The sequence below is a fragment of the Phocoena sinus genome, chromosome 8, assembly GCF_008692025.1.
Source record: "Phocoena sinus isolate mPhoSin1 chromosome 8, mPhoSin1.pri, whole genome shotgun sequence".
NCBI lineage: Eukaryota > Metazoa > Chordata > Mammalia > Artiodactyla > Phocoenidae > Phocoena > Phocoena sinus.
Genome location: NC_045770.1, coordinates 95,483,672 through 95,511,292, shown reverse-complemented (window position 1 = coordinate 95,511,292; position 27,621 = coordinate 95,483,672). Strand labels below are relative to the sequence as shown.

The following is a 27,621-nucleotide window of genomic DNA, read 5'->3' as shown; positions in this document are numbered from 1 at the left end:
AATGAGTTTCCACGTGTGTTGCAGCTGCCAAGTTTTGTAGACGAGAGTCAGTTTCTGACATCATTCCTTTCCCAGTAGCTTCTGGTGGACGTGTCACCTTGGTTTTTAACATCTTTTCAGTGTGGGTTTATATATATATATATATATATATATATATATATATATAAAATATATAATATATATTTATATAATGTATCAAAGCTTATGAGTATAGGTTAAAAAAATATTCAACAGCTTAGTGAACTCTGCGATCCGGCTCCCTAAATATCCGGGTAAAACTCTGACCCGTGGTCCACGGTCTGAAGCACTGGCTTCTGTTCCAGCGCAGACATCCGGCTGAGGACCTCGGCCGACAGTGTGTAACTGTTGCCAGACTTCTCCTCGAACCAGCTGTCCAGGGCTCGCTTGGCATCAAAGTTGGCGATCGGAGGGCCGTTGACAGCGATGGTCAACAGGTCGCTGAGCTGCTCCAGGGTCAGGCGCGAGCGGTGGTTTTTGCGGACTCGCTGCAGGGCGTTTCGGCCTTTCTCGCAGCAAGCGGTGGAGGTCGGGAGGACTTTGATGACCTGGATGATCTTGTTCAAGAGCGGAAACCTCTGCTTGTATTTGCAAATGTGGCCGATCAGGTCCTTGAAGCCGTTTTTGGTGTAGTAATCAGCCTTGAGTTCCCGCCACTCCATCAGCAGACTCCCCCGGGGGTCCAGCCCTTCCCTGCAGACATCCCGGGAAAAGGTGGGGATGGCCTCCAGGTGATCAAAGATCTGCACCATGTCCTCCTTGCCGTAGCTCATGAGCTCCTCGCTGTTCCTGGGCCAGGCGGCCAGGTCAAACACCTGGCAGGCCTTCACGAAGAGCCGGCTGCGGGAATCGAACCGCTGAGCCAGGATCACTTGGGTCTTCTGGCAGATCTTCTCCCGGATGGACTGGAACTTGGCTTCGGCCACCCTGAGGTTCTTCACGGAGATCCCGTTGAAGCTCTCCCGGAAGTTCTCCTCGAACTCCTGCAGGTACTCCCCCGGAGAGTCGGCCAGCCGGCTGATCTCCTGGATGGCCTCCTCGAGCTTGTCGTCCACCTGGGACACCAGGAGGTACTCGCCCTGGAAGACGTAGGCCAGGCGTGACAGCACGGCGATCACGTCCAGGAGGAAGTAGACGAGCTTGATGGACTGGTAGTCCATGAGGAACTGCAGCAGGGCCAGCGCGATGGCCGAGGCGTCCGCCCTCTGGGTCTGGCTGCTGACATCCTTGAGGTGGGCCACCACCTCCAGGTAGTCCTTGATGAGGGCATTGAGGACGTTCTGCTCTCCGATGATCCACCTCACAGCCCGGATGTCCCCCAGGAACTCCGTCTCCTCGCAGAGGGTGGACGCCGTGGACCGCAGCTCGCACATGAGGCGTGGCGAGTAACGGTAGAAACTCAGCAGCTGCTTCAGGTTGTTCTCCAGCTCCTCCAGGCAGGGGAGCTCCTTCCCACTGATGGCATCCAGGATCTCCAGGTGGGGCCGGTGCACCATGAAGGGCAGGCACAGCAGCCAGGGCAGCGTCTTGCGGATCGTCATGAACATGCTGGCCCGCAGGCTGGCTGTGACGTTGGCCCCGTCTATGCCCAAGCCAACGGTGGGCTTCTCATCCTGCAGCCGAATGCCCAAGGCGGAAAAGGCCCGGTCAAGCGCCTGGAGGTAGCTCTCTGTGCTGGAGAACCCCAGTTCCTGCAGGGACAGGAACTCCGTGGCCGGGGGCCCGTCGCTGCTGGTGTATTGGACATAGACCGCCACCGTGTCAGCCAGCAGGTCGTCGCTCTGTCCATCCAGGATGATGCTGAGGCACGGTGACTGGCGGATGCGCTCCACCAGGTCTTCGCGCAGCGCCCGGGCAATGTGATGGATGAGGATCTGACAGTCTCCCTCGTTCATGTACTGGTCCACCACCTTGAGCTCGCACTTCCGCAGCAGCTCGGCCAGGGGCCGGAAGTCCAGGTAGGGCCTGCCCTCCAGGGCCAGGTGGTAGGCGGTGTTGAAGAGCAGGGTCATGTTGCGACACATCTCTTCCGTCTTCTCGGGGTGCATGCGGAGCTTGTAGAGCTGCAGGCACTTCTTGTGCAGGTTGCTCTGACTGTGCAACTTGATGGTGTGAATCTTGAACTGCTTGGAGCCGATGATGAAGGCCGAGGTGCGGGAGGACTGCACCGTGTACTGGCGGCAGACGTGACACCACATCTCGTTGAGGGTCGGGGAGTACCGCAGGAACCAGAATTTCTTCAGCCACTCCTGCTTGAAGCGCCGGATTCGGCGCCCGGTGGCCGACGACATCTTGGAGGGCTCATCGGTGGCCGTCATCATATCGTTGGAGACGGATTCGTCTGCCGAATCGACCTCCTGGTCGTCGTCCTCCATGATGGCAGGGCCGGAGACCATGCTCTCTGAGGCTGGAAGACAAATGGGAAAGAAACAGTTACACCTGCTGGAAAAAAACACGGACATTTCCAAAATGAAGGAAATAGGGCCCAAGAGGTAGGTGTCGCATTCTGTGAAACAGGAGCCAATCCCTATGAGGAATTCATTTATAAGCACTCTTGTCGTCCATGCATGTCTCACCCTCTCTGTGCATTAGCCCCGGGGGCCACCACGCTCCAGGCTGCCTGCCCTCACCTTCCACGAGTAGGTGCTCAAGGAACTTAAATGTTCTGTATCGACCGAACAGCACAACTAGGAGGGCAGAGCTGCTGGAGCAACAGAGCACATCAGAGGTTCCGTAGTGGTACACAGCAAGGACAGGACGTGGGACGCGTCCCACCACCAAGGCGGTCAGGGGAAGGCGCGCTGCCCTCAAATGAAGGGAGTTCGGGCCCCAAGTGATTTCGGGATCAGAATGCAGTGTAGTTAAGATGCGTGCTTTGAAAATCGGAAACACCTCATTCTGAGCTAAGGGGTGCGGTTAAAATAGGAAGTGCTTTGTAACTCTCTAACTCAGCTGCAGGTGCGTACTGAGAAAACCTCCTTGTGGTTGAGCATCCCTAAAAGATGCAGGCAGCCAACAGAAAGCAGCAAAGGCAACTAAATGCCCTGTATCCCCGTCAGTAAGGCCGGGGGCTCTCCCCCACGGGACAGCCTGCCTGAGACCGGGAGAGAGAAAGATTGGGTTTAGAAGTTGGGCTTTGGGGTAAGACACTGGAGAAAGGCAACGGGTTAAGAACACAGCACACACCCCTCCTGCGGCAGAACTTCCTTTATTGACGAGGAGGATACAAGGGCAAGACCCGAAGCCCCCACCGGAGCTGTAAGGCGGCCTGTCGGAGGCACCCGAGGGCGAGCGCTGTGGCCGGTACCCATCTCCGAGCTCCACGCCCCAGGTCTCCCCAAAGTTGGCTCCCCTGGGGAGCACCAGGCCCCCCTCCACATGGCCCACCGCGTGTTCTTCCCTCTGACAACAGTCTCATCCACACCAACTTACCTGCGGGGTCTGAGAATTCGGGGAGCTCCAGTACCTGTGCTGGCAAGGTGGGGGGCTCAGGAAGCGTGCCAGACTTAAGCATGTCTAGTTCGGCCTGGAGTTCCCGGACCTTCTTCTTTAGGCGAATACAGTTAGGGCAAAAGGAGGTGGTGGGCAGCTCGTGAGGGTCAGATGCAAGGGAGGCCTCGGCGGGACTGTCGGCCTTGAATGACGAAGGCTCCTCTTCTTCATCCTCCAGTGGGCCTGCCTCCTTGGAAGCCCCTTGGGGGATCTTCCAGTCTCCTTCTCCCTGGGTCCGGGTGACGTTCTGCATGCCATGTGACACGGTCATTGCACACTGACTGTAGGCGTCGTTCTGGTACTTGGGGACCTTCCTGATGACCAGCGAGGTGCTCAGTGCCAGCTGGTGGGCTTCTACCTTTGCAGATTCCAGTGAGGCCTCCAACACATCCTTGAAAATGAGGTCGATTTTCTTCTTCTTGGCCTGGGGGTGCACGTCCCCCTCGTCAAAGCCACGCTTGTAGGGACTTTTGCCCTGTCTCAACACGGGGAGCTGCAGGGGACCCCTCAGGTCTTCTGGGTTATCCAGAGCCTGCTCAGACTTCTCCCTCTGCAACTTCTTCTCTCCTAGGAAGGAAAACCAGGGTGTGAGGAAGTGGGGAAAAGCCCCAAAGAGGAGAAACCAACAGAAAATGAAGCGCTCCTCTCAGGAAGTCGCTTGACACATCCCTCTGGGTCTGGCCTAATGGAGCAGGGGTGGCAAAAAGGGAGGTGGATTACTCAATGGATCACGGGGTCTAGAGTCAAAGGACCCGAAAAAGTGGGAAGAACTCTTTTTCAAGAGACTGTTTCCATGGAGCTTTATGTGTAGAAGCTCTATGTTTATAAGTTGAGCAAACGCTATAGGGGCAGGGAGTTGGAAGTTAAGGAACTTGCCATCCTGTCATCCTAGAAGATGATACCCCACGTGATTAGCCGGGTGGGTGGTACCATAGCTCAGCTAAGTGCATGTGGAGTCCCCACCCCTCCAGGCTGCTCCTCCAGTCCCAGCAATCGGAAGATGGCTGCTTCGACTTGGTAAAAGGTACACACAAAACACTGAGGCCCACTCCTTCCTCCTCCCTGACTCTTGGGAGACAGCCCTGTTAGGGCAAAGTCTGCCTTATAGCAACTGTCCTTTCTAATTCTCCCAGGAACCGGGAGCCTTGGATTATGTGAGGAAGCACGGCCTGAACCTCTGTGGCTCTCACGGATGACCGAGGCAGGAAGAAAAGGGAAGTCGGGCATACCAACAGCGGCTGTGAGCTCCAAGATGGCAGCCCCCCAGCACGATAAAGCACAACACGCCCACGCGGACCCAACACGCGCTCAAACTACAGTAGCTGTGTGTCCTTACCTGACAATTCTAAGGACATTTCCTCTTCTATTTCTATCATGTAAATGACGTCAAAGACCTTGGTGAACACCCCAGCAATATATTACGTTAGCCTGATCTTTCAAAATGGCCAACACAGCTGCATAAATTGCTATAGATGTATGCCTGGGGCGACAGATGCTAAGAGGGACCCTCAGAAGGTCCTGACAGCCGTCTATGGAGCTAGAACTCTCAAAGGCTTCCTAGATCAGGGGCGGGGCCCTGGGAGATGTGACTCTGACCAACGTCTTGACCTGAATATATGTTGTAATTAGGCTTCTGAGAGCTGCGTTTGCTCAAGGCCTCCGAGTGAAGGCCAAGGGCTCTCCATGTGCAATCAGATGTTCCATGCTGTGACCAAGCCTTGGCATCCCACAGCTGGCATGGGGTGATGTACCCTGGCCCGTGTATGACTCCAGGTTTCCCACAGGTCACAGCACAGAAGGGAGCAGCCTATTCAGGACGATCCTCTTCTGTCCTCACGTGAACACCTAAGGAATGACCTTATCTCCTGAAGGCTCCAAGGCTCCTGAAACTCAGGCGGCTCCCCGCAGCCTTGTTTCTGTAACATCTGAGGGTGGAGATGAAGAGAACTTTTCAAAAATGCAACTTGTTCGCCTTACAGATCAGACACTTGCCCATCAGAATCTCTGAAAGTCAAAGGCCACCCTTTCACTTTCTCATGGACCAATCAGGCAGCAAATAGCTGAGGATCTCAGGAGGTCCAGGATACGCATCACCGGGGATTCCTCATGCATCTCTACTCAAGGACAAGGTTATTCAAATTTCCTAGGATGAGCAGGCGATTTCTTTGGGCTCAAGGCTCCCGGAAAAATCTATGGGTCAAAAAAAATCTTTAAGCATTATGAAATTGATTCTAAAGCCTCCATAAAACATGAGGGAAACACCACAAAGAAAATCAATGACCCAAAGTCGACAAAAAACATAAATTCTTTGAATACGTGTATTAGATGCATCCTATTCTTAAAAGATAACCACAGAGGAATAATTTATACTCTTCAGGAAGCAGTTCTGGGCTCCAACTAATGTCTCTACTTAATAAGAGCTAATAAGTCACGCTCTGGACTTCACCAAGGCTCCAGCCTCCAATTCCAAAGAAGCCTCCTCCCAGGTAAGACCTTGAATGGTTGAGCGTGGGGAATGCCCCCTACAGAGCAGAACTGGCACACAGATCTAAGACACCACTAGCCGTATCAGAGTCTGCCAAAGCTACAGGCTACAGGGACACACGTCTAAAGGCCACTGAGCTCCACGGCTGCTTCCCAAGGGCTTTACGGCCAAGTCCACCCTCTGCTCTGGCCCTGCCCCATGGGTGGCTTCCAGGTTCCTTCGTGTTTCCTACTTCTCAGCCTGGCCAGGAATAGACGCTCCTTCCTCCTGTATCTTCACACATCTTGGTTTATCTCATTTCAAGTCTGTCTGCCACGCTCCTTTGAACCACTCCTGAAAGCTGATGCCCTTCTCCGAGCGCTCCCCTTGGGTCTCAGGGCTCTCTGAGGATGAAGCAGCTTGAGGTGCTCTGGAGTAGACACGGGGAAAAAAGGACATTACAAATCCAGAAGAATTCAAGAAGATCATGGCCAAGGGATGGAACCCATGTCCTCGGATATGACTTCTCTTGGTTTTCTCTTCTTCTGGTGATATGATTCTTTTGGAGATTTCTTGGTGGTCTTCATTCATTTCTTCTTTTATCCATTCAACCAAGATTTATGGAGGATGTATGGCATCTCCAGAGGTCAAGTGGAAACCACGGCAATCATGTCACAGAAACATGCCTTCCCAAGTATAATCGGCATGTATGCGCCTAACACCCAGCTCCAAAGAAAACAAGAGATGAGGGTATCTACTGGGTCTCCCCTCACTGCTCATCCGGTCACCAGATACCTTTTACCAAGTCAGGCAGCAGCTGTGCACACAGTTGTGCACTCAATGTCCACAATTCGCTTTGCTCTGTTTTGGTTTTGAAGACAGCTTACTTCCAATGGGTCACTCTTATCCCCTTTTCATCTCTTCCCCTCATGCTCTAAATGAAGCTTTACTTCCAACAAGTAGATTGGTCAGAAACATGATATGGTGGGGCTTGGGTATAGGCTTGGTTCCCGGGACCAGATGGACTCTGGGTCTTTGGATATGTGGTTTTAGTGTAAGGAAGGTCCTGTTGGAAAAAGGACCTTGGGCTCACCCGTTTGCCCTGGCATGGCTGAGGATGGAGTAAAGAGGTAAAGGCCTAGGAGCTGGGGAGTATTTTAAACCGCTTTCAAATGACTCATTTAAATGGAGCCTGGATGGATACCCACCCACCAGGCCACCACCCACCTCCCTCCAATCTTCTTCTCCTAACAGAGATTGTTCTTTCACAGCATATCATTAGGACTGCCAGGAATGAGACCAGGAGGAAGCAGGGAAGAAACTAGTTTTGTCTGGGAGGCCTTATAACACTGTAGGTTAGAGCTTAGACCTTGGACTCAGACTAGATGTGGGTTAGGAACCTAGCTCTGCCCCTGCTTGCCATGGGATTCTGGGTGAGTCACTGTATTTATTGATGCTCGGTTCCTACATCTGTAAGGTGGGGATAATAATCTACATGCTATCATTAGTATTAAAAGTTTATAACTGAGGGCTTACGATGGTCAAGACAGACATTGTTCTAAATGTGCTACGTATATTACCCCTCTACTTCTCACTGGGCACTTATCGGGCAGGTGCTACTAGGATGATTACATGGGACACCATAGAAAACCTGCTTAGCACGTATGAAGTACTTAGCAAATGTCACCTATTATCGAGCCAGTGGCAGTTCACAACATCCTTCCATCAATTTGAGTCGGGGAAACAGAATCAATTTTGATTAAACTTATATGCTTGGCATTGGAGACTTGTCTCTCTCCCTGATCCTCTGAAACGTCTATAATAGGGCTTCTGACCACGTCTGAGGGAGGAGGACACACCGGATGGCCACGGCCGGTGCCAGAGCGGCTGCTCCTACCTAGACCATCAGTTCCCCTGAGTCCCTCTGTGTCTCCCCATTGCTGGTGTACTGTATTTCCCATCGGTTTTCCTAGGAAGCTCCTAGAGAAGCATTTCTGGCCTCCCCTGGGGCTTGGCAGTGGGCGTGGCCCTCCCTTGGGTGTGGGCACTCACCTCTGGCCAGGTTGCGGTGAATGGTCTCTTGGGACATGCTGTGCAGGCGCTTCATGTAGTCTTCGCTGTACCAGACCCGCAGCCGCTCCCCGGGCCGGATGTCCCGGCACGCCCGGAAGTAGATGCACTCGCTGTGCTGGAACGCCAGCAGGTTCTGCTCCCTCTCCTCCCGGGAGATGACCACGTACCTGGGGGCGAGGGGGACAGGTAAGAACGCGCGGGCCACTCTTTGGCGAGTGCCTGCCGGTACCAGGCACGGTGCCGGGCAGGTGCCAGTGGCCAGCCGCCTATGAGCGTGTGGGTATCTGCAAAAGTCTACAGAGCAGCTTCCCTGCCGAGGAAAGGCACACCAGCTGGAGCCAGTCCCTTGTCTCACTGTTTTGTGGACTTCAAGCAAGCCTTTGAACCTCTAAGGATCTCTGTTTTCTGGGACTGGAAATGACACCTGCCCTTCCTACCTCCTAGGTTCTGGTAAATACAAGGTTCAATACCAGATATACAGGTGGCTGGAAAACTATTCTTCCCTAACTTTTAACCGCAGGCATTCCCAGATACCCGCAGGCCTCTGATGGTGGTAAGGGCGAGATCCTTGAACTGTTCTCAGAATGTCACAAAGCCTAGCAGAAATGACCCATGTGAAAAGGGTGCCCAAGAGATCAATTAATAAATGCTGAAGATCAAAATCTTGAAAAACAGAGGGTCCAGTGGGGACAGGGGTGGTAGGGAAAGGCAAGGAAATGTGAGAAACCACAGGTTAATCCAAGTCATTTGAAGGTAAGGAAACTGAGGCTCAGAGAGGCTAAGTGACTTGCCTAAGGTCACACAGCTAATAAATGGGAGATGGAGCATTGAGGTCCATGCTTTTCTCACTAGAACTCACGGCTCCTATGTGGGCATGTAAAGCACCGACTCAGCAATGCCCAGATAAGCTTTAAAGTTCTGTCAGACCCTCAGAATCTATGGACCTCACCCATTCTCCCTGAAATGACATTTCCAATATCCAACCTGCCACCTCACTCGCCTCCGAAAGGTGAGATGATGCAATACCTGTAGAGAGGTGGAGATGCACAGATCAAACAGGCAAGAGGAAATTATTTGGAGTTTTAGGGTTCTGTGGTATCCAAGTGCCTAGGAAATTTGTAGTCAAAAACAAACTTCTTTTCCTTATGCTATGATTTGTCTCAAAAGCCAGGGAAGAAATCAAAGACTGTCCGACTGGCACAGCCCAAAGAGCTGTACTTGGAGCAGTCCAAGGGAAACAATAATTCACAGAAATAAATCCAAATGGATAATGAACAAATGAAAGGATTCAGCATCACTAATAAGAAAAGAGGCACAAAGCAGCGCATTGTCTTGTCGGCACAGAGAACTTTTTCACATTGTAAGCTCTGTATTGGTAAAGGTGGCAAGACTAGGGTCTCCCATACTAATGGTGGAGAACAAGCTGGCACGACACTTTGGGAAACGACTTGGCAACATGGACTCGAACGAGTATTTGTTCACTCACGTTCACAGCAGCATTATTCACAATAGTCAAAGGTGGAAGCAACCCAAGTGTCAACTGATGGATGAATGGATAAATAAGATGTGGTATATACACCCAATGGGATATTAGTCAGCCATAAATAGAAAGGAAACTCTGACCCACGCTACAACATGAATGATCCTTGACGACACATACTAAGTGAAATAAGCCAGTCACAAAACAACAAATACTACAGGATTCCACTTATATGAGTAGTCAAATTCACAGAGACAGAAAGTAGGATGGTGGTTGCCAGGGGATGGGGGAGGGGGAAATAGGGAGCTAGCGTTGAATGGGTACCGAGCTTCAGTTGGGGAAGATGGAAAGTTATGGAGAGGGATGATGGTGATGGTTGCCCAACAGTGTGAGTGTACTTAATACCACTGAACTTTACACTTAAAAATGGTTCAAATGGTAAATTTTATTTCATTTGGGTTTTTCCACAATATTTGTAGAATTTAAAAAAGAACACCAAAACGTTAAGGTGTGGAACAAGAATGCAAAATGCATACCGCCACGCTGACTGTTCCACTGTTTGTAATGGAGCAAAAGCTAGAACATCTAAACTTCTGATACTAGAGAAACAACTGAATAAACCATGGTATACTCGTACAATGGAATGTTACTCAGCTACAGAAAAATGTTTTCATAGAATCTTTCATGACATGGAAAAATGGTCCTGATATAAGGCAGAGTGGGAACAATAGGACTCAAAGCTATTTATATTATGGTTCTAATCACGCTTTACAAACAAGCCTGGGTAAACCGCTTGAAGGAAATACACCACTGTTTTAACAGTGATTATCCATTATACACGGTTCTACTTCTTTGTAATTTTCTCTACTTTCCAAGTCTTCCTCAATAAGCAGTTATTACTGTTACTCCCTCTCCCCCACCTCCTAAAAAAGGAAAAGACATACACCAACGCCAATACCAGTACAGGGTGGCAGTGGTGACGGTCATGGTGGCCAGCAGCATTGGGAATCTACATTTGTGGTACCCCAGGCATAGCGCCCCTCACATACGATCTCAACTCTCCAACTGCAGAAGTCTGCCTTTTCTTCATACGTGAGATTTCTTCTGAATGTGCAAACTATTTTCTAGTCCCCAGCTCAGCAAGAGTCTGGGATTTGACCTAGTGGTGAGCACAGCATGGAACTGAGGTAGATCCAAACCTTCCTATTCCCAGACACAGAAGGCAAACCAACTATTCATGTTTTTTCTAACAAGAATCACTTAAATCATAGAGCACAAGGAAAGAGGAATACAGTCTTTTCTTTTTTCAGTCTCTAAACAGCCGTCAGGCTCTAAAAGCTAGAATTATTTTCTCTGGCACTCAAAGAGAAAAAAGGTAGATGAGAAACACGTAACTATCAGGGATTTATTCCAAAGAGCAACTTGGTGAGGACGTCAGAAGGTTTAGAAAGATTCAAGTCAATTTCCCCTTCCAACTTCTGGTGTTTTTCTACCCAACAAGAATCAATATTTAGGAATAGAGGTCCTCCTGTATAGCACAGGGAACTATATTCAATATCCTGTGATAAACAGTAATGGAAAAGAATATGAAAAAGAATGTATATATGTATAACTGAATCACTTTTGCTGTACAGCAGAAATTAACACAACACTACAAATCAACTAGACTTCAATAAAATTTTTTAAAATATTTAGGAGGAGAGCTCCAAATCTTTGTATGGATCACGAAGTATCTTCAAAGATCAAAATTGGTTCAGCATCCAGTTGTATTTGGTTGTTCTGAAAGTTGGCATTCGAAATAAGATATATACGGCAACTCTCAGTGAATCGTAACAATCCATTCCCCCTGAGAAGATGTTTACGCTGTATCATTTTTGAGGTAAAGCTAAATGGAGCCAGCTAAGTCCCAACACCAGTGACTTCTAGTCAGGTCTCCCCATTGTAAGTATTTTGCAGTAACACCCAATGGCTTGATCCACTCCCAGAATCCTGCCCCCACACAACAATCCCTGTATGAGGAGGCATGCCTGTCCCATTACACGGCTGCGGGTGAACAAGAGCCCTTCCTGGAACAGAAGGCTTCCAGGGAGTGAAAAATCTTTCTATTTGAAGTAGTTTCCAGGTCACTACTTCATTGGAGGGAAGGCACAGAGTATGTCAGAAGGGGGATGGAAAATGCATAGCACGGGCTGATCTGTAAACACTAGTGCTTATTTGATAGCTTTTCAAATCAGACCCTTTGAAGCAATCCGGGGGGGGGGGGGGGGTGGGCGGGTAGTGGTGGTGGAGGGGTGGTTCTGGACTGAAACTTGCATGATGATAATGGATTGTTTTTATTCCAAACTCTGCTGACTTTGGGTATTGGCTAGATAAGCACAAAGACGACACTTTTCAGACCTCACCCACTGTGTCTTATCCAGTGCACCGTATTTTCTAGCTGGGTCAGGAAATGACTATCAGTTCCAACTCAAGACAGGAAAATAACCCAAGGGGCATCCGTTTTGTTGGAAGGGACAGACAAAGGCTGGGCTCAGACACTCTCACTCAGTGGCTATGCCTCCGATGGAAAGGAAGCTGCCCCAGTCACTGAGGCAGAGATGAGGAAAGACTGACCAAGAAGAGGCTGGGCTCTGTATTCTCACACGCATTGAGGTCTCTGTTCTGGGAAGGTCTTTGGGTCATGCATCCACCCACTAGATGGTCACCCGGACTCTAACAGAACACCACACAGCCAGCCCTTGGCATGGCTGGAGGCCTCAGACTCTTAGTGGGGGATGTCCCCATCTTAAGCTGAAATTGGCTGCCCATTCATTTCCATCCACCGGCTCCAGTTTCACCTTCCTGTTTGACGTGCTAGCCCCACAATCCCCACTGAAGCCAAGAAAAAGAAACTGAAATCTTTTCCATCGGAAGTTGACAAGTCTCTTCATCTCTCTGTCCCCTTTGCTTTCAACTTGGCCACTTTCCCTCCCCAGGACCAGAGGGAGAGGCCAGCCAGTCACTGCTTAGTACCCTGACCTTGGTGGGAAAGACCCTAGGCCCGGTTTCACAGAACCTCTGTATCTCCTGGAGATCGGAAAATCTTGATTTCCATGACCATGCTCTTTGGTCAAGAATGGCAGAGGTTAAAGCAGGCTGGAATCTTCCAGAAAGCGGATGGATCCCTGGTCAGGACATGGGTATTTCCTGCCTGGGAGAACCTCTCCCTGTGACTGGAAGCAAGCCAGGGCAATGCACGGATCAGGGGGTCCCTTTCCTGCTGAGGAGACTCCCAAGGGGAGCCAGAGGAAGCCATTTCAATTACTTTGAGAAGCCTCGACTCTAGGTGGGCAGGGCCTTACCTGTGACAGTCAGGTACCCAGATCAGTGGGGAGGTGACCAAAAAAAAAGTGAGTGCCTCAGGGTGGTCCCTGAAGTACCCTGGCAAGTGGACAGCCCCTGACCCTTCTGGAGTCTCCTGCCAGAAATGGTGGGGTTTTTCCCCAGGACCCCTGACATACCTTTAGGGAAAAAAAGGTAGAATTCATTGAGCAACATCTCACTTTCGATTTGCAGAGAAATTAAATATAGTGAAACGGTTTCATATGTGGATGCTTTGTCCACCTCGGCCCATCAATTCCTTTCCTTTCCTTTCCTCTAAGGGTGCTGAACACAGGGCATCTGAGAGCGGATGAGATCTGGGAAGTGCCAGGGGCACTTGAGCCTCCCTCACCAACACACTTTTCCTCGGTCATCTAACCCCTGCTTTGGGGGCCTCGAGGTTTCCACAGGAAGCGAAGAAAGAGAATATACACCAAAGAAAGATCCTGGAGACCGGGTGTGTTCCAAGTGTGAGATCAATTTCTTTTTATTGCCATCTTAACAAAAATACTTGGGAAGGCAATCTTTGATTCCAGCATCGGAGGGCAGGGCAATGCCAGGCAATAGTCAAGCCATCGGGCTGTCGGACAGGGGGAGCAGGAACCCCCAGAGAACCACAGACTGGGAGAAGGAGCCCAGGACACAGGGACGTTGCAGTTGCCCTCCATTCTCCCGCCACGGGGCTAAGCTTGGGCTGGGGTGAGAAGCAGGACTCCAGGAATGGCGGCAGCAGGCCCTGGGCATAGCAGTCCTCCCAGCCCCCACCCAGCTATGGCTCTAGGGGGCAGGTGTGGCAGGATGGAGGGTTGGGATATGAGTCAGCCTCAGGCCAGGGAGCAAAGAGGACACACAGCTGAGCTGCACCCACGTCAGAGCTGAGCTTGCATCCGCCACTCCCCGCCTCCCGCCCTAACTCTAAGAACCGGGCTCTCTCCCCACACTCCAAACCCAAACACGAAGCTTCGAGGTGTGTGTAGCTAATGCATACGCAGCCCAAGCAAGCAGAGGCAAGGCATGCTGGGACCTGGAACGGGACAGGAGCCCTGCTGGGCTCGGGAGGGGCCAGGGGAGGGGTCGCCTTCTGGATCCCGAGACCTAGGCCCTACTTCTCCCCAGCCACTGGCTGCCAGCCTTCGTGCCGGGGCGGGGTGGGGTGGACTCGCACCCTGAACGCTGCCGTTGCCTCCCACCGAAACCCCGAAGAGCTTGGCAGGGGCAGGAGCGACCCCCCTCCCAAGTCCCACATCTGGTCTCTGACAGGGGAGCTGGAAAAATCCACAGACCTGGCTTCCAGTCCTGGCCCCGCGACCGACTACTGTTTCATTTGTATGCAATGCAGATGATGATGGTAATAAAGCTGCTCACAGTACCCGACGTGGCTGCCTCTCCCACCGTCCTGAGGACCCACTGAGATCACACGTCTGCGAGCGCAGAGAGAAACATAAAGTGCTCTAAGAATGCCAGGTAGTCTTCCCCTTCCTCCGACGTCACCCCCCTCTTCTCCCCGCTCCACAAAAGGCAAGCACGGCAGCTGAGCACACGAGCGAGGGCAAGCGGAAGGCCAAGGCTGGGGCGCCACCCACCGGGGCTCGGAGCCCTGGGGGAGGGGAGGACAGACCCCTCCCGGAAGGGCTGAGCTCTGCCTGCCCGTTCTCGGGCCTCACCCTCCTCGAAAGCAGCAGCCTCAGGGCCGGGGAGGCTGATGCGGCAGCCCTGAGGACGGAGAGCGGGATTCCATTCAGATGCCCCCCACTCTCGCTCCCCCTTTCCCTGCAAGGCCTGCTGCTGTGGGGTGCAGACCAAGAGGAGGCCGACCCTCCAGGCCAAGCAAGCATCAGGCAGGTAGCTTCTCCTGCATCTCGAGCACCTGCCACAGATGAGGGAGGAGGGCTGAGCCCAGGGCAGCCAACCTGTGCGCAGCGAGGAGACGACAGTCCCCCCAACACCCTACAAGGGTCTTCGATCTTGGACACAAGACACTGGCCCCTGTCTCAAGGCCGGACACCCCTCCTCCATCTCTCTTCCTCCCAGCGCAGACTGGCCGGCTTAGAAACTGTGCTTTCTCTTCCGAGACCTGGTAGTCCGTGCGTGGGCCGGCGCTGGGGGCGCCTCTGGGGGCTCCGCTGGGGGAGCCTCGGCCCGGGGGGTGGAGCCTGCGGGCGCTGCCCCGTCGGGCCCCCGCTGAGATGCCTGGACCCCATCCCGGATCTCTGTCAGCGTCTGGCACATCTGGCTGACACGGCTGGTCAGCTCGGCCATGGCCTGGCCGATGGCCTGCATGCCGCTTGCCATGTCCCGGTGCACGGTCACCAGCTCCTGGCAGAACTGCCGAAACACCTCAGTCTGCTGGGCGTGGGAGTGGAACAGCTGCCAGTCTAGGCCTGTGCTGGGTGGGCCGGGGTGCGGCCGAGGGGCCCTGTAGGCGGCCTGGGCCTGAGGCGAGGGCCGGGGCAGGGCCTCGGGCTTGGGGCCCACTGTCTCGGACTGTTCAGAGGAGGAAGAAGAGAGGAGCAGGGCGGGCCTGGCCAGGCAGGCCTCTTCCTCTGGCGACGGCTGCAGGGGCCCCCGGAGGGGCTGCCTCGAGGGCCCGGGCGTCTCCTCATCTTCATCATCTTGGGGGACAAAAAAACAAAGAAGGGCAATTGATTACAACTGCGAGAAAGAAGGCAGCCCTGGGCTCGGACGCACCCCCCGAAGTTACCTAGCCTCCCCCCACCCTGCTACCCTTCAGCCTCGTTCGGCACCTGCCCCCCCCCCCACACACACACTCGTAGAGAAGCACCTGCTCCCTAGATCCCTGAGGTGCTTGGGCCAGGCACGCCTGGGGAGACAGGGTGAGTACAAGCAGTGCCCAGGTCCCCAGGTCCCCTCCTTGTACAGGGACAGCGACTTTCTAGTGGGACCCCAGCCCCAGGGATGGCACGTCGACCCCAAGGGCTCACTTCCTCTCTCTGCGCTCAGTTTCTGCAAAGCAAAGGTAACAACTGCTCTACCTACCTCCCCGACCACTTGCCCACCTAGCAGGTTGTTAAGGACTACACAGGACGACAGACAGAAAAACAACTCCAAAAGGTACTAGGATGCTCTTGGCCGCCCTCAGTTCCCGCCTCCATGCGGCCATTTCTGAGCTGCTTGGGGCCCACCTTGTGGGGCCTGCTGGAATCTGCAGCTTTAGGTCATAGAGGGGGAAGCTGACAGGCTGGAGAAGGGAGGGAAGGGATGGCTCTGGGACAGACAAGCCCAGACGATGCAGAGCAGATCTACCTGGGCGACCAGCCCTGCCGTCCTCTCAGCACCCCAAGGCAGGCTACCCGAGCAGACCACACCCCTTCTACCTGGAGCACCTGACGGCACAAAGGGACCATCAGACAGACTGCTACTTGTGACCAGTCGCAGGGAGGGGCCCAGCCCTGCACACGCAGGTCTCGGCGGCTCTCTCGTGAGCTGGTTCCCACAGCAAGAGCGAAAAATATACAGGCTGACCCTCCTGACAGGCACACCTCCCTGCCTGTACCTGGGGGGCTGAATTCAGAACCACCTGAGGGGGAGGTGACAGGAAGACAGACAGATTCCCGTTGCCTGAGCCGCCTGCCTCCGAAGGGTCCCGGCATCTCACTTGGGCCAGCACAGGAAGAGAGCCTAGTGCCTCATGACCCCCACTTGGCGGACACCCATTCTGGAAGGGCAGGGTTGAAAGAAGTGGGACGGGCTGCCGTGATGCTACTCCCTCCCTTTCAGGGCCTCATTCTGCCCAGCCCCTAGCCAAGTGCCGTAGCAGCTGGGAAAAGGAGGCCTGGACCCAGCCTGCGGTGGAGGGGGTCCTGGGCCCCCTAGCCAGTTCAGGTCACATTTGGTAACCTCATTACCTTTGGTCTCGGGAGATGGAAGGGATGAGCAAGACAGAATTTAAGGAACAGACTTCACTAGATGCTAGCCTTCTCCCTTTTCTCATCATTAGGTAGCATCATCCTGAAACTCCCGGATACACTGATTCAGCGGGAGCTGGCAGACCCAGGTTCAGGTCCTCATTCTGAATCAGGCTCTGAGACCACCTCTGTGTCTGGAGCTTAACTACCTAATCTGGACAACATGGAGGTCGGACCGGATGATCTCCTCCTTCTTCCTAGTTCTCAATATCTGACTCCGAATGGCCACCTGTCAGGAGCCCCGGCCAGACAGGAAATTAGCAAGCTCCCTGCGGCAAGGGGCCTGGGAGGGGAGGCTGGTCTTTGTGAACCATCTTCCCGAGGGCTGGTGTTCCTGGAGCCCTGCTGCCCGGCTGGTCTCTCACAAGCCAGACAGCCTCCAGCTGGGACCGCGGGCTGCGAGTGGGGGGTAGGTCTGTGCAGAAGCACAACTGAAGGGGGTGCAGCCCCAGCAGGGAAGGGCCTCGAGCGCCCCCCCTTCTGGTGAGCCCCGATCAGCACTACAGCCCCAAAGGACGCCCCGTGTAGGCCAGGAGGTTCCACACCCCCCAACCCCTGGCATCCAAGTTCATCCTGAGACACAGGAAGCACAGGGGAAAGAGGGAGACGAGTGCTGGGGAGCAGAGGGGTGGAGGGGGCCGTGCGGAGGGGACCCCAGAGCACAGAGAGAGGGGTCCTAGTGAGAGCCTTGGGGCGGGGGTTTTGTGGGGGGGGGGGCGGTGGGCAGAAAGAGGCAGGGTGCAGAGAGAAGAGAAGGCAGCATGGCACCGCGGAGGGGAGTGTGGAAATAACACAGAAATAAAGACACTCGGAATAGACAGACAGAAAGGACTGAGCTTTCGGGGCCTGGGACTTGGCTGGCTTCCTCTGGCGCCCCTCCCCCTCGCCTGCCTACACGGGGCTTCCCTGGCTCCTCTCTGTTCCTGGAACGTGCCAAGCGCCTTCCTGATGCAGGGCCTCGGGGCCTCGTACATGCTGTTCTGCCTGCGAGGCCCTCCCCTCCCCTGCGCTGCGCCCCACGGCCCACGCGTACCGGCAGGCTTAACTCTTCCTCATCCTTGGTCTCAGTTCAACTGTCATTCCCGGGAGCCTTCCCCAGCCTCGGTGGATGGCCAGTCCACCACTCCTGCGCTCAGACGGGCCGCTACATAATTTGCAGGGTCGAAGGCAACACGAAAATGCGGCGCATCGTTCAAAACTAGTCTGAGTTTCAGGAAGGCAACCGAGGAGCAGTTAGCCCAGCTCCGGCCTTGAGAGCGACGGGTTGCCACATCCAAGTAGTCAGCCCTGCTCTCAGGACCTCCTGTATTTGTCCTTCATGCCTTTTTTTCAAATTTCCTTGCGCAATTATTTAATTAAAATGTGTTTATTCTCACGAGTTTAAGGAACGTCCCAAGAGCAGGGGCAGGGTAGGTTTGTTGTTGTTTTTTTTTTTTTTTTTGCAGTACGCGGGCCTCTCACTGCTGTGGCCTCTCCCGTTGCGGAGCACAGGCTCCGGACGCGCAGGCCCAGCGGCCATGGCTCACGGGCCCGGCCGCTCTGCGGCATGTGGGATCTTCCCGGACCAGGGCACGAACCCGTGTCCCCTGCATCGGCAGGGCGGACTCTCAACCACTGCGCCACCAGGGGAAGCCCTAGGGTAGGTTTTATGCCCATCTCTGTCTTCCCAGCTCCCAGCGCAACTCCTGGCACGGTGTTCAGGAAATATTCTCGAATGAGTGAAGGAAAGAGGTAGAGAGGACAGAAGGGGGGAGGGAGGGAAGGACGGAAAGACTGGGCGAGGCAGAGGGACAGGAGAAAGAAGGCGGGTGCAGGGGACTCCGCCAGGAGTGGGTGGGGGAACAGGCAGGGGGAGCCCGGGGAGGGGAAGCGGGCGGTACTCACAGCTGGTCGAAGGGCTGTCGGGTGGCCATCCAGTTCCACCCTGGGGAAGCCGTGCCCGGACCGGGCTGTGAGCAGCGCTGACTCGATGGCCCTCTCGTGGGCAGTGAGCACGATGGCGGGGGCCCGGCCCCCGGCCCCTGGGCCCGACAGGGACTTCTGCATGAAGGCCAGCTTGTCCTTGGTCCTCCGTTTCATGTCATCCCATCTGTGCTTAATGTCCTTGACGGAGCGGGGGACCTGGCTGACGGAGGTGATTTTCCGAGCTATGCCTTCCCAAATCTTGTCCCTGTCGGCATGGGACAGCCGCATGGTCTCCCTCCCAAAGAGAACCGCTTCGTGGTGGGTCACCTCCGTGACCAGAATGTCCAGCTCCTCCTTGGAGAACTTGGGCTTCCTCTTACGCTCAGCCAGGGGCACCACGTTCCTTGGGTTGAATATCCCACAAAGCACAATTGGGTAAATGACCGTCAGCGCGGCAGGGCCTCCTCCTTCCTAACTGCCGGCCCCCAGCCGGGGAGCCAGGAGGCGCCTGGGCGCCCGCGCCCGCTCTCTCCACCACCACACCCTCTCCTAGCGACAGGCCCCTTCCACTGCTCCTTGGAGGGCAGGAGGAGACGCGGCGTACTCGATGGGAGTGCTGGACGGAGCCGGACGCCTTCAGTTTCGGGCCCTGCCTCGCCTCTGACTAGCTGTGAGAGCCATGGCCGCTCAGCAGCCTCTCCTGGTCCCACTCACTCCATCCGGAACCCGAGTAACAACTGCACCAACCTAGGGGCTTGTCACTAAGGAGGCAAAAGCACAGCGATGTGAAAGAGCTTTAAAGCCCTGAACGGGAGTAAAGGATCCTTACTGGGGTTAGGGTGAGGCCATCGCCTCTACAAAGCGATCTTTACCTAGGGCCATAGACCCCGGTGGCTCGGAGGAAGACCTTTTACACAGTGGACACTATTTACAGTGGGCTTCCATGGGGCGTGGCCTCGCTGGTCATGCCCATGATTAGGGCGTGGCCACAGAAAGCCTGTTCTGTCCTGCGGCTCTTCCCCTTCCCAGTCTCCCCAGTCCCCACCTCTGGGTGTGTACAGGCTCCCCTCCCACTGGAGTGCTGGCTGGCAGCAGCTCTTTTGGGGGCGGGCTGCTGTGCTTTTTGGCAGCTCATGGGTAGAATGTGAGGACCCCATGAGCACCCATCGGGAGACAGGTTCCACTTTGATGGAGACCAGGAATGACCTCGGCTTCCATCTGCACAGAGCAGCCAGGGGCCCCGGGCATGGGCACAGCGCAGCCCTGACCCCTCTGGCCTGGCACCTACTCTGGCTCTGCAGCTCCGTATCTCCACAGTGTGGTTCTGTCCACTCTTTAACTCATGCCCAAGGTCCCAAAGATCCATCCAAGAGGAGAACCTAGGATATGGAGGGAGCCTGGTTCACTCCTCTTGCAGGTGCCGAAGCCACAGCAAGACACAAGGGCACAGAGATCCTTCAGCCTTCACCTCCCCCCCAAGAATATCACAGCCCAGGAGGCAGGAGAAGGAGTCCGAGACTTTGTCACCTGGCCAAGACAGTGGCAGGGCCCGGGGCTGGGGCCTGGGGCTTGCACTCAGACAGACTTTGGATGAGAGGCTGAGTCTCCTGTGCAAACCCCATTTCCCCCAGTACCACCTCCAAGACCTGCCAGGAAGAGTTCATTCAGGGCTTCCTAATCTCACCATGTGGGATCAGGAAATTCTTTGTTGGTGGGGGAGGGGGGGCATCCTGGACAATGCAGGATCTTCATCAGCATCCTTGGCTTCTGCTCGACAGAAACCAGAAGCATCTACCTGCAGAGGTGTGACAACCAAAAATGTCTCAAGGCGCTGCCAAATGCCTCCCGGGGACAAAAGAGCCTGTGTCTGTTGGCCACTGATTTCATGAAGGCAGAGCACCCCACGCTCATCCGCGGGTGCCCGTTCTCTTCCTGGCCTACCACTTCGGGTTTGAGGAAGTTAACCAACTCCATTCGATCATCTGCAAGAGCCTACGCCGTGACAGTGCTAGTGAAAGTGTCTGAAAATTAGGAGGCGCTGTACCAGCGGAAGCCATACCTGAAGGGGAAAGGAGGGCTCCCAGGATGAACTGGCTTTCCCCTCACTCCAACTACCACCAGAAGAAGGCCATCTCCCTGGCAACAAACCATACACCCAAACCCAACCTACTCCTTGAATCTCTAATGAGATGAGGGCCCACCATCTGTGACAACCCTGGCGCCACCTTGGATCAGAATGGGTCTTGGAGCAGGAACATGATAGATCCCAGGCCAGCAAGATAGCGGTGGCGGAACCCACCCCACACAAGGCCCAGGAAGCCATGCTGTGCCTGGTCCCTTGTGTACAAGCAGAAAGAACACCGGCCTAGACGTTCAGAGATGTTCTGCCACTGACTGCGTGATCTGTTCTGTTCTGCAAGGCCCTGCCCTGCTCTGGGCCTCAGTTCGGCACTGTAGCGCGGAGAGCAGAACAGAGCAGTGGTTCTCAACAGCAGCGGCGCGTCAGAATCACTCCGGAGAGCTTTACAAACTACCAGTGTCCTGGGCTCAGCCCCAGCCTGATTAAGTCAGAATCGCTGGGTGCTAGATGTCCACTCAGTTCGTACAGGTGATGAATCCCCTTCTTTGCGGTTACAGTAAAGCCTTGTCCCGGCCAAAGCTTCAGTGCAGAAAGGTCTGACCCAGACTTCACTCAAACACACTATCCTTTGCTTGCATAGAGCCAGACCAGAGCTACAGGCCAGGGGTCTGGGCCATGCAGCCCATCTGACGACCTGCCGGACACCTGGTCCCCACTTCCCACTTCTGAGTCTTTGCTCACAATGTCCTCAAATGAAACCCCAGCCCCTTTGAAGGCCCAGCTCAAAGGCCCTCCCCACCCCTGCTTTCATCTGAGCCCTCCCAGCGCATTGTCCGTGCCTCCATCAAACAGCCTTATTAGAAAAAGCAATTTCCACGGCGGAAGGTGTGAGTCCTGGGAGGGCCAGGGGGGCAGGGCTGGGCCCATCCATCTAGGGCACCCAGTACAGGCTCTGACTCGCCACAGGTGCTCAGGAATGGGTGGTGAGTTGCACGTGCTAAGCTGACCCGCACCCGGCGGTCGGGGAGAAGAAGAGAGCAGAGGTGCCCATCCCCCTTCTTGGAGCCAGTTTCAGGGCATGGCTGACCCGATGCTGTGAAAGGGGGCTGAGGAGTGGGTGCCTGTCCCCACAGCACAAGGCTGGGGCCCGCCTGTCCCTCGGTGCCTCTGCTTCTGCACCTGTTAAATGACGATGAGGACAGTGGCCCCGACAAATAAGAGGGTGAATCCTTAAGCGCCCCGGACAGTGCAAGCTGCAGCCCACACATCAGCGGGCCTCAGGTGGGAGCCCATGTGGGCAGTGGGGCACCGGGGAAGGGGACTGGAGAGCTTACCACGGCCTCCCCACCTCAAACCAATTTCTCCTCATTTGCTTGGCACGTCTCAGGGTTTAAATCCAGCAACCTCCCTCTTAGCGAGGCCCTAACTGCCCTCCCTCCAAGCACAATCTCTCCTCCACCTCCCAGCCCCCAGCCCCCAGCCCCACGGGGCACAGAACTGCACAAACACCGACAGTGGGCCTGATCCACGGCGCGGTTCTGCCCCTGGGTCCAGCCCTCTGAGGCCTCCCTTCCCTCCCAACCCAGCTCCTAACCCCCGTCACAGCTCCTGAATCCCAGAGAGAGGCCACCAAAGAGACGATGAGGCAAGCCCGACCTCCCACACTGCTGGCTGACCCCACCAGGCAGGGCCCCCCAGCACACCACACAGGCCAGCAGCACAGAACCCAAAGGAGTGCCCTCGGTCCCGAGCTCAGCTCGGCCGCCTCTGGGTGACCCTGGACCAGTCCCCTGCTCTCTCTGGCTGGCCGTGAAGGATTCTTCTGGCGCAAACTTCTGTCCCAAGCAATGGACAAAACCAGTCTAGCAATCGAAAACTGAGCTAGAGACTGTGCCCTTTTCTCTGGGGGGCTTTTAAACGATGGCTGGGGGCTGCACTGGGATGATTCCTGCACCCCTCCAGCCGGAGTCTGCCTGTGAGAGGTGTCATAGTCCTGTGGCAGGGACACGTCCCCCCCCCCCCGCCCCCCCGCCATGGGAATGCTGTCAGGAGCCTGGGGCCTAGGGCCTCTAGAAACACTGACAAGGGTGTCCCAGTAAATGACTGGTCTGGCCACAGGCCTCCTCCAGAGCCCCCTGAGAGAGCCTGTGGGAGCTGGAGGGTTGGTCCCCCAGAGCTAGACACGTCCCTGCAAAGAGCAGTCCCGGGGCCTCAGGGACCTCTACCACTGGAGACCCTAAAAGCCCAACATGCTCCCTTGGCCTCCTTTCCAGAGTTCGGGCAAGGCTCCCGGGAAATCAGCAGACAGCAGGACTCACCTCATCCAGTTGGCTTTAGTCTCATCTGACCCATCAATGGACTTGTAGCGGTTGTTCTTGTCCACAATCTGGAAGACAGAGAGAGAGTCTAGAATGGGCATCCTCGAGGGGGCTCTCGTGTCTCTGGACTCCTCTCCAGACGAGGGCCCAAGGACAGCACACAGAACCTTCCCGTGCTCTCCCACTGCAATGCCCCCACCGCTGCAGGACTGACCCCTGAGCTGCAGCAGGAATCCCATCTCCCACCTCTATCTCGATGGAATACCCAGCAACATGGCCAACGAGTGGCATTCCCAATAGCACCGCGTTGCACCAGCAGCTAAATTCAGTCCTTCCCCTCTCTCTGTGGTTTCTGTGGGAGACAGAGGCTGGCACTGGGTGACTAGGCATATGTGATTTCGGAGGGCTTCTCCTCTCCCCAGCCTCCAAATGTTCAAGAGCCTCAGGGTTTGCGATGGGCCCCTTCATCTTCTATAAAACTGTCTTTATTTCATCATCACTTTCGCATCAGAGTTGAGCTGGATACGGAATTCTAGACGGATGAACTTTATTTTCTTCCAACAAATAAAGACTACCAAAAAGGCTGCCATAGGCGCTTAAGCAACCTACTGTTAGTCTAGTGTTGTTCTTTCATGCATCATCTGTCTGTAGTAAATTTTAAGACTTCCCCTGTATTCTTGATTTTCTGCAGTTTCACTATGTGGTTTTGAAATGGAGATCTACTTTTTAAAATTCTCCTCATTACTGGTCAAGCACGTTACTTGATAAGAACTTATTTCAATTCTGGGAAATTCTGAGCTATTGTGCTTTTGAGTAGGGCTTCTCAGTCGTTTTCTCCAGTCTCTTCCAGCAGAATTTCTATTAAACAGATATGGTAGGAGCCCAATCTATTCTCCATGTCTTACAACTGCTCTTTCATAATTTTCCCTCTTTGTCTTTCTGCGTGATGCTCTCAGAAAATTTCTCAGAACTCTCTTCCAATTCACTCATTCTCTCTTTGACTTTGTCTGGTCCAGAGTTTATCTGTCTGCTGAGGTTTTTCCTTTCTTTCTGGCCTTCCTTTTTATTTTATTTTTTCCTTCCATTTTAAATGACTACTTTTAACGCAATGAATATTTTTCATTCCCAGGATTTCAATTGGTTCTTTTTCATACCCATTTTTTCTTATTCTGCCTCTTTTTTGTTTCATAATGTTGTGTTCCTTCTTCTAACAGCTTTATTGAAGTATAATTAACATATAATATAACATTTGATACATTTTGACAAATGTATATATCACAATCAAGATAACAAACATATCCATCACCCCTAAGAACTTCTTCAGGGCCCCTGTAATCCCTCCCTCCTGCTTCTCTGCACATCTCCCTTTCCCAGTCCACAGGCAAATAGTAAGCTACTTTCTGTCACCATAAATTACTTTGCAGTTTTCAAGACTTTACACAAGTAGAATCAAATGGAAGGCATGTCTACCTTCACTCAGCACAATTATTTTGAGATTTGTTCCTACTGATGTGTGTATCAGAGTTTATTTCTCTGTATTGGTGAGTAGTATTCCACTGTTTGGATGTGCCACTATTTTTTTTTTTTTTTTAATCTCCTTATTGATGGACATTTGGGTTGTGTCTAGTTTTTGGCCATTACAAATAAAGCTGCTAAGAGACAGCACTAATAAATCTTTGTATAGACACATATGCTTTAATTGCTCTTAGGCAAATAATTAGTAGTGGAATTGCTGGGACACATGGTAAGAATATGTCTAACTTTTAAGAAACTGCTAAACTGTTTTCCAAAGTGGTTGCACCATTTTACATGCCCACCAGCTGTGTGCGGGATTTCCAGTCGACTCACATCCTCACATACTTGGTATGGACAGGCTTTTTCATTTTAGCCATTTTGATGCGTATGAAGCAGTATCTCATTGTGGTTTTAATGTGCATTTCTCTGATGACTAATGATACTGAATATCTTTTTGTGCACTCATTTGTCAGCTGCATTGTCTTCTCTGGTGAAGGGTCTATTCAAATCTTTGGCCCATTTTTTAAATAGTGGGGTTTTTTCTTGTTGTTGAGTTTTGGGAGTTTTTAAAAAATATATTTTGGATACAAGTCCTTTATCAGGCATATGTCTTACAAATGTTTTCTCCTAGTCTATGGCTTGTTTATTCACTCTTTTGGTGGTGTCTTTCTAAGAGCAGAGGCTTTAAATTCAAACAAACAAATAAAAACTCACTGTCTTTTTCTTCTTAATGGATGTTATCCTTACTTTATTTCTTTGAAGATCCTAAGGCTGTGAGTGTTAATTATCTATTATCCCTTTCATCCACAGTAACAGAACCCCTGGATTATAACCGAATACCTGGCTACCTGTAATAACAGAATACATTTCTTGGCTTCTCCTCTGGCTAAGTTCTGGCCAATAGAATGTAGGTGGAAGTGTCATGTGTCATCTTCCTGAAAACATCTTTAAAATACAGCTGATAGGGCTTCCCTGGTGGCGCAGTGGTTGAGAGTCTGCCTGCCAATGCAGGGGACACGGGTTCGAGCCCTGGTCTGGGAAGATCCCGCATGCCGTGGAGCGACTAGCCCCGTGAGCCGCAATTACCGAGCCTGCGCGTCTGGAGCCTGTGCTCCGTAACAAGAGAGGCCGCGACAGTGAGAGGCCCGCGCACCGCAATGAGGAGTGGCCCCCACTTGCCGCAACTAGAGCAAGCCCTCGCACAGAAATGAAGAGCCAACACAGCCATAAATAAATAAATAAATAAAAATTTTTTAAAAAGGCAAAATTCCTTAAAAAAAAAAATACAGCCGATATATGCGCTTCTACTATCCTGCTGCCTGGAATGCAGATGTAATGGCCGGAGCTCTAGCTATCAACTTGGACTATGAGGCTATAATCCGAGCATTGAGACAGTGATTAGCTGGATCAAGCTTGATTCCTGAGGACTTAATACAGGCTCAGAAGGTATTCATAGAAGAAAACTTAATTCCTGTTTTGCTCGAGCCACTGTTATTTTGAATCTCAGTGACTCACAGTCAAACCTACTCCTGATTCAGATCTTAGCTATTTTAAATTCATTTTCAGAATATGCTACTATTTTTATTTTAATTAGAGTGAATTCATTTGTCATTGTTTCTGAAGGCTGTCTTTGTAACATTAGTTTTCTTCATTAGTTCTGGAGGTTTGGTCCAGAGGCTCATCTTGAGTAGGAGTTTGTCTGCCTACCTCTTGCTTTTTCTCATTTGAAGCAGTCAACCTGGCTCCCCTCTCCACCTCACCTGGGGCACTTCTATTTCATAGTACCCTACAGGAGCTAAAACTGATTGCACTAGACTAGAGCCCTACGGGCCTTTGTTTTCAGTTCTGTGATCACTTCATGTTTCTCTCCTTCTCTCTCTCTCTCATTTTTTTTTTTCTTTTTCTTCTCTTTTTTTTTTTGGCTGGGCCTCAAACTGTGAACCCTCAGTCCATCTGAATTGTAAGCCCTCGTGCCCCCTCCACACACATCTTCTTTACCTATGCTTTCTCTGGACATTCACATCCATTTCCACACTCTCAATCTGTTCATTACTCACAGATTTTCATCTCAAGCCCCAGGTGTGAATATCTGATTTCCCATGTGACACGCCCCCTTGGATATCTCACTGGCTGCTCACTCACCTCAGGCTCCGCCCCCAAGTCTGTTCCTCTCATTTTCCCCATCACAGTATTTGGAACCACCATCCACTCAGGTTTCAGAAAGTCATCCCGACCAAACCCCAGTGAATCGTAACACTTTAAATGAATGAACTGTACAGTATGTGAATTATATCTCCATAGAGCTGCTAAAAAAAAAAAAAGGAAAAAAAAAAAAAAAGGAAAGTCATCCTTCATGCCTCCCTCTTTTTAAAATTTTATTGAAGTATAGTTGATTTACAATGTTGTGTTAGTTTCTGCTGTACAGCAAAGGGATTCAGTTGTACATACATATATTCTTTTTCATATTCTTTTCCATTATGGTTTATCACAGGAGACTGAATATAGTTCCCTGTAATATACAGTAGGACCTTGTTGTTTATCCATCCTATATATAATAGTCTGCATCTGCTAATCCCAAACTCCCAATCCTTCCCTCCCCCACCTCCCCTCCCCCTTGGCAACCACAAGTCTGTTCTCTATAGCTGTGAGTCTGTTTTTGTTTTGTAGGTATGTGCGTTTGTGTCGTTTATTTAGATTCCACATATAAGTGATATCATATGGTATTTGTCTTTCTCTTTCTGACTTACTTTTGCTTAGTATCATAATCTCCATCCATTTTGCTGCAAATAGCATTATTTCATTCTTTTTTATGGCTGAGTAATATTCCATTGTGTACATGTACCACATCTTCTCTCTCCATTCATCCGTCGATGAACATTTAGGTTGCTTCCATGTCTTGGCTATTGCAAATAGTGCTGCTGTGAACATAGGGGTCATGCCCCCCTCTCTTGACCCCCACATATCTAATCCCTCAGCAAGTCCTCCAAACC

The 27,621-nt window shown here is 52.5% G+C and overlaps 2 protein-coding genes across 3 annotated transcripts in view; both read right to left on the bottom strand.

The window, feature by feature from the left end:
- Window positions 1-260: 260 nt before the first annotated feature.
- Window positions 261-27,621, bottom strand: part of PRDM11 (PR/SET domain 11) — an 81,362-nt gene continuing 54,001 nt past the window's right edge. Inside the window, exons 5-8 of one of the 2 annotated variants that reach the window (XM_032641418.1) lie at window positions 23,117-23,184; window positions 8,027-8,214; window positions 3,451-4,077; window positions 261-2,425 (exon numbers count right to left, since the gene is read on the bottom strand). In XM_032641418.1, the coding sequence (XP_032497309.1) occupies window positions 261-2,425; window positions 3,451-4,077; window positions 8,027-8,214; window positions 23,117-23,184 (3,048 nt within the window). Of the gene's footprint in view, window positions 2,426-3,210; window positions 4,078-8,026; window positions 8,215-23,116; window positions 23,185-27,621 lie in introns of those variants that run through there. The other variant, XM_032641419.1, reaches the window with a different exon arrangement.
- Window positions 15,090-20,501, bottom strand: LOC116758534 (myb-related transcription factor, partner of profilin-like). The gene is made up of 2 exons (XM_032641420.1): window positions 18,698-20,501; window positions 15,090-15,499 (listed from the first exon to the last, which is right to left on the bottom strand). The coding sequence occupies exons 1-2, from the start codon at window positions 19,004-19,006 to the stop codon at window positions 15,263-15,265; spliced, it is 546 nt and encodes a 181-aa protein (XP_032497311.1). The 5' UTR covers window positions 19,007-20,501; the 3' UTR covers window positions 15,090-15,262.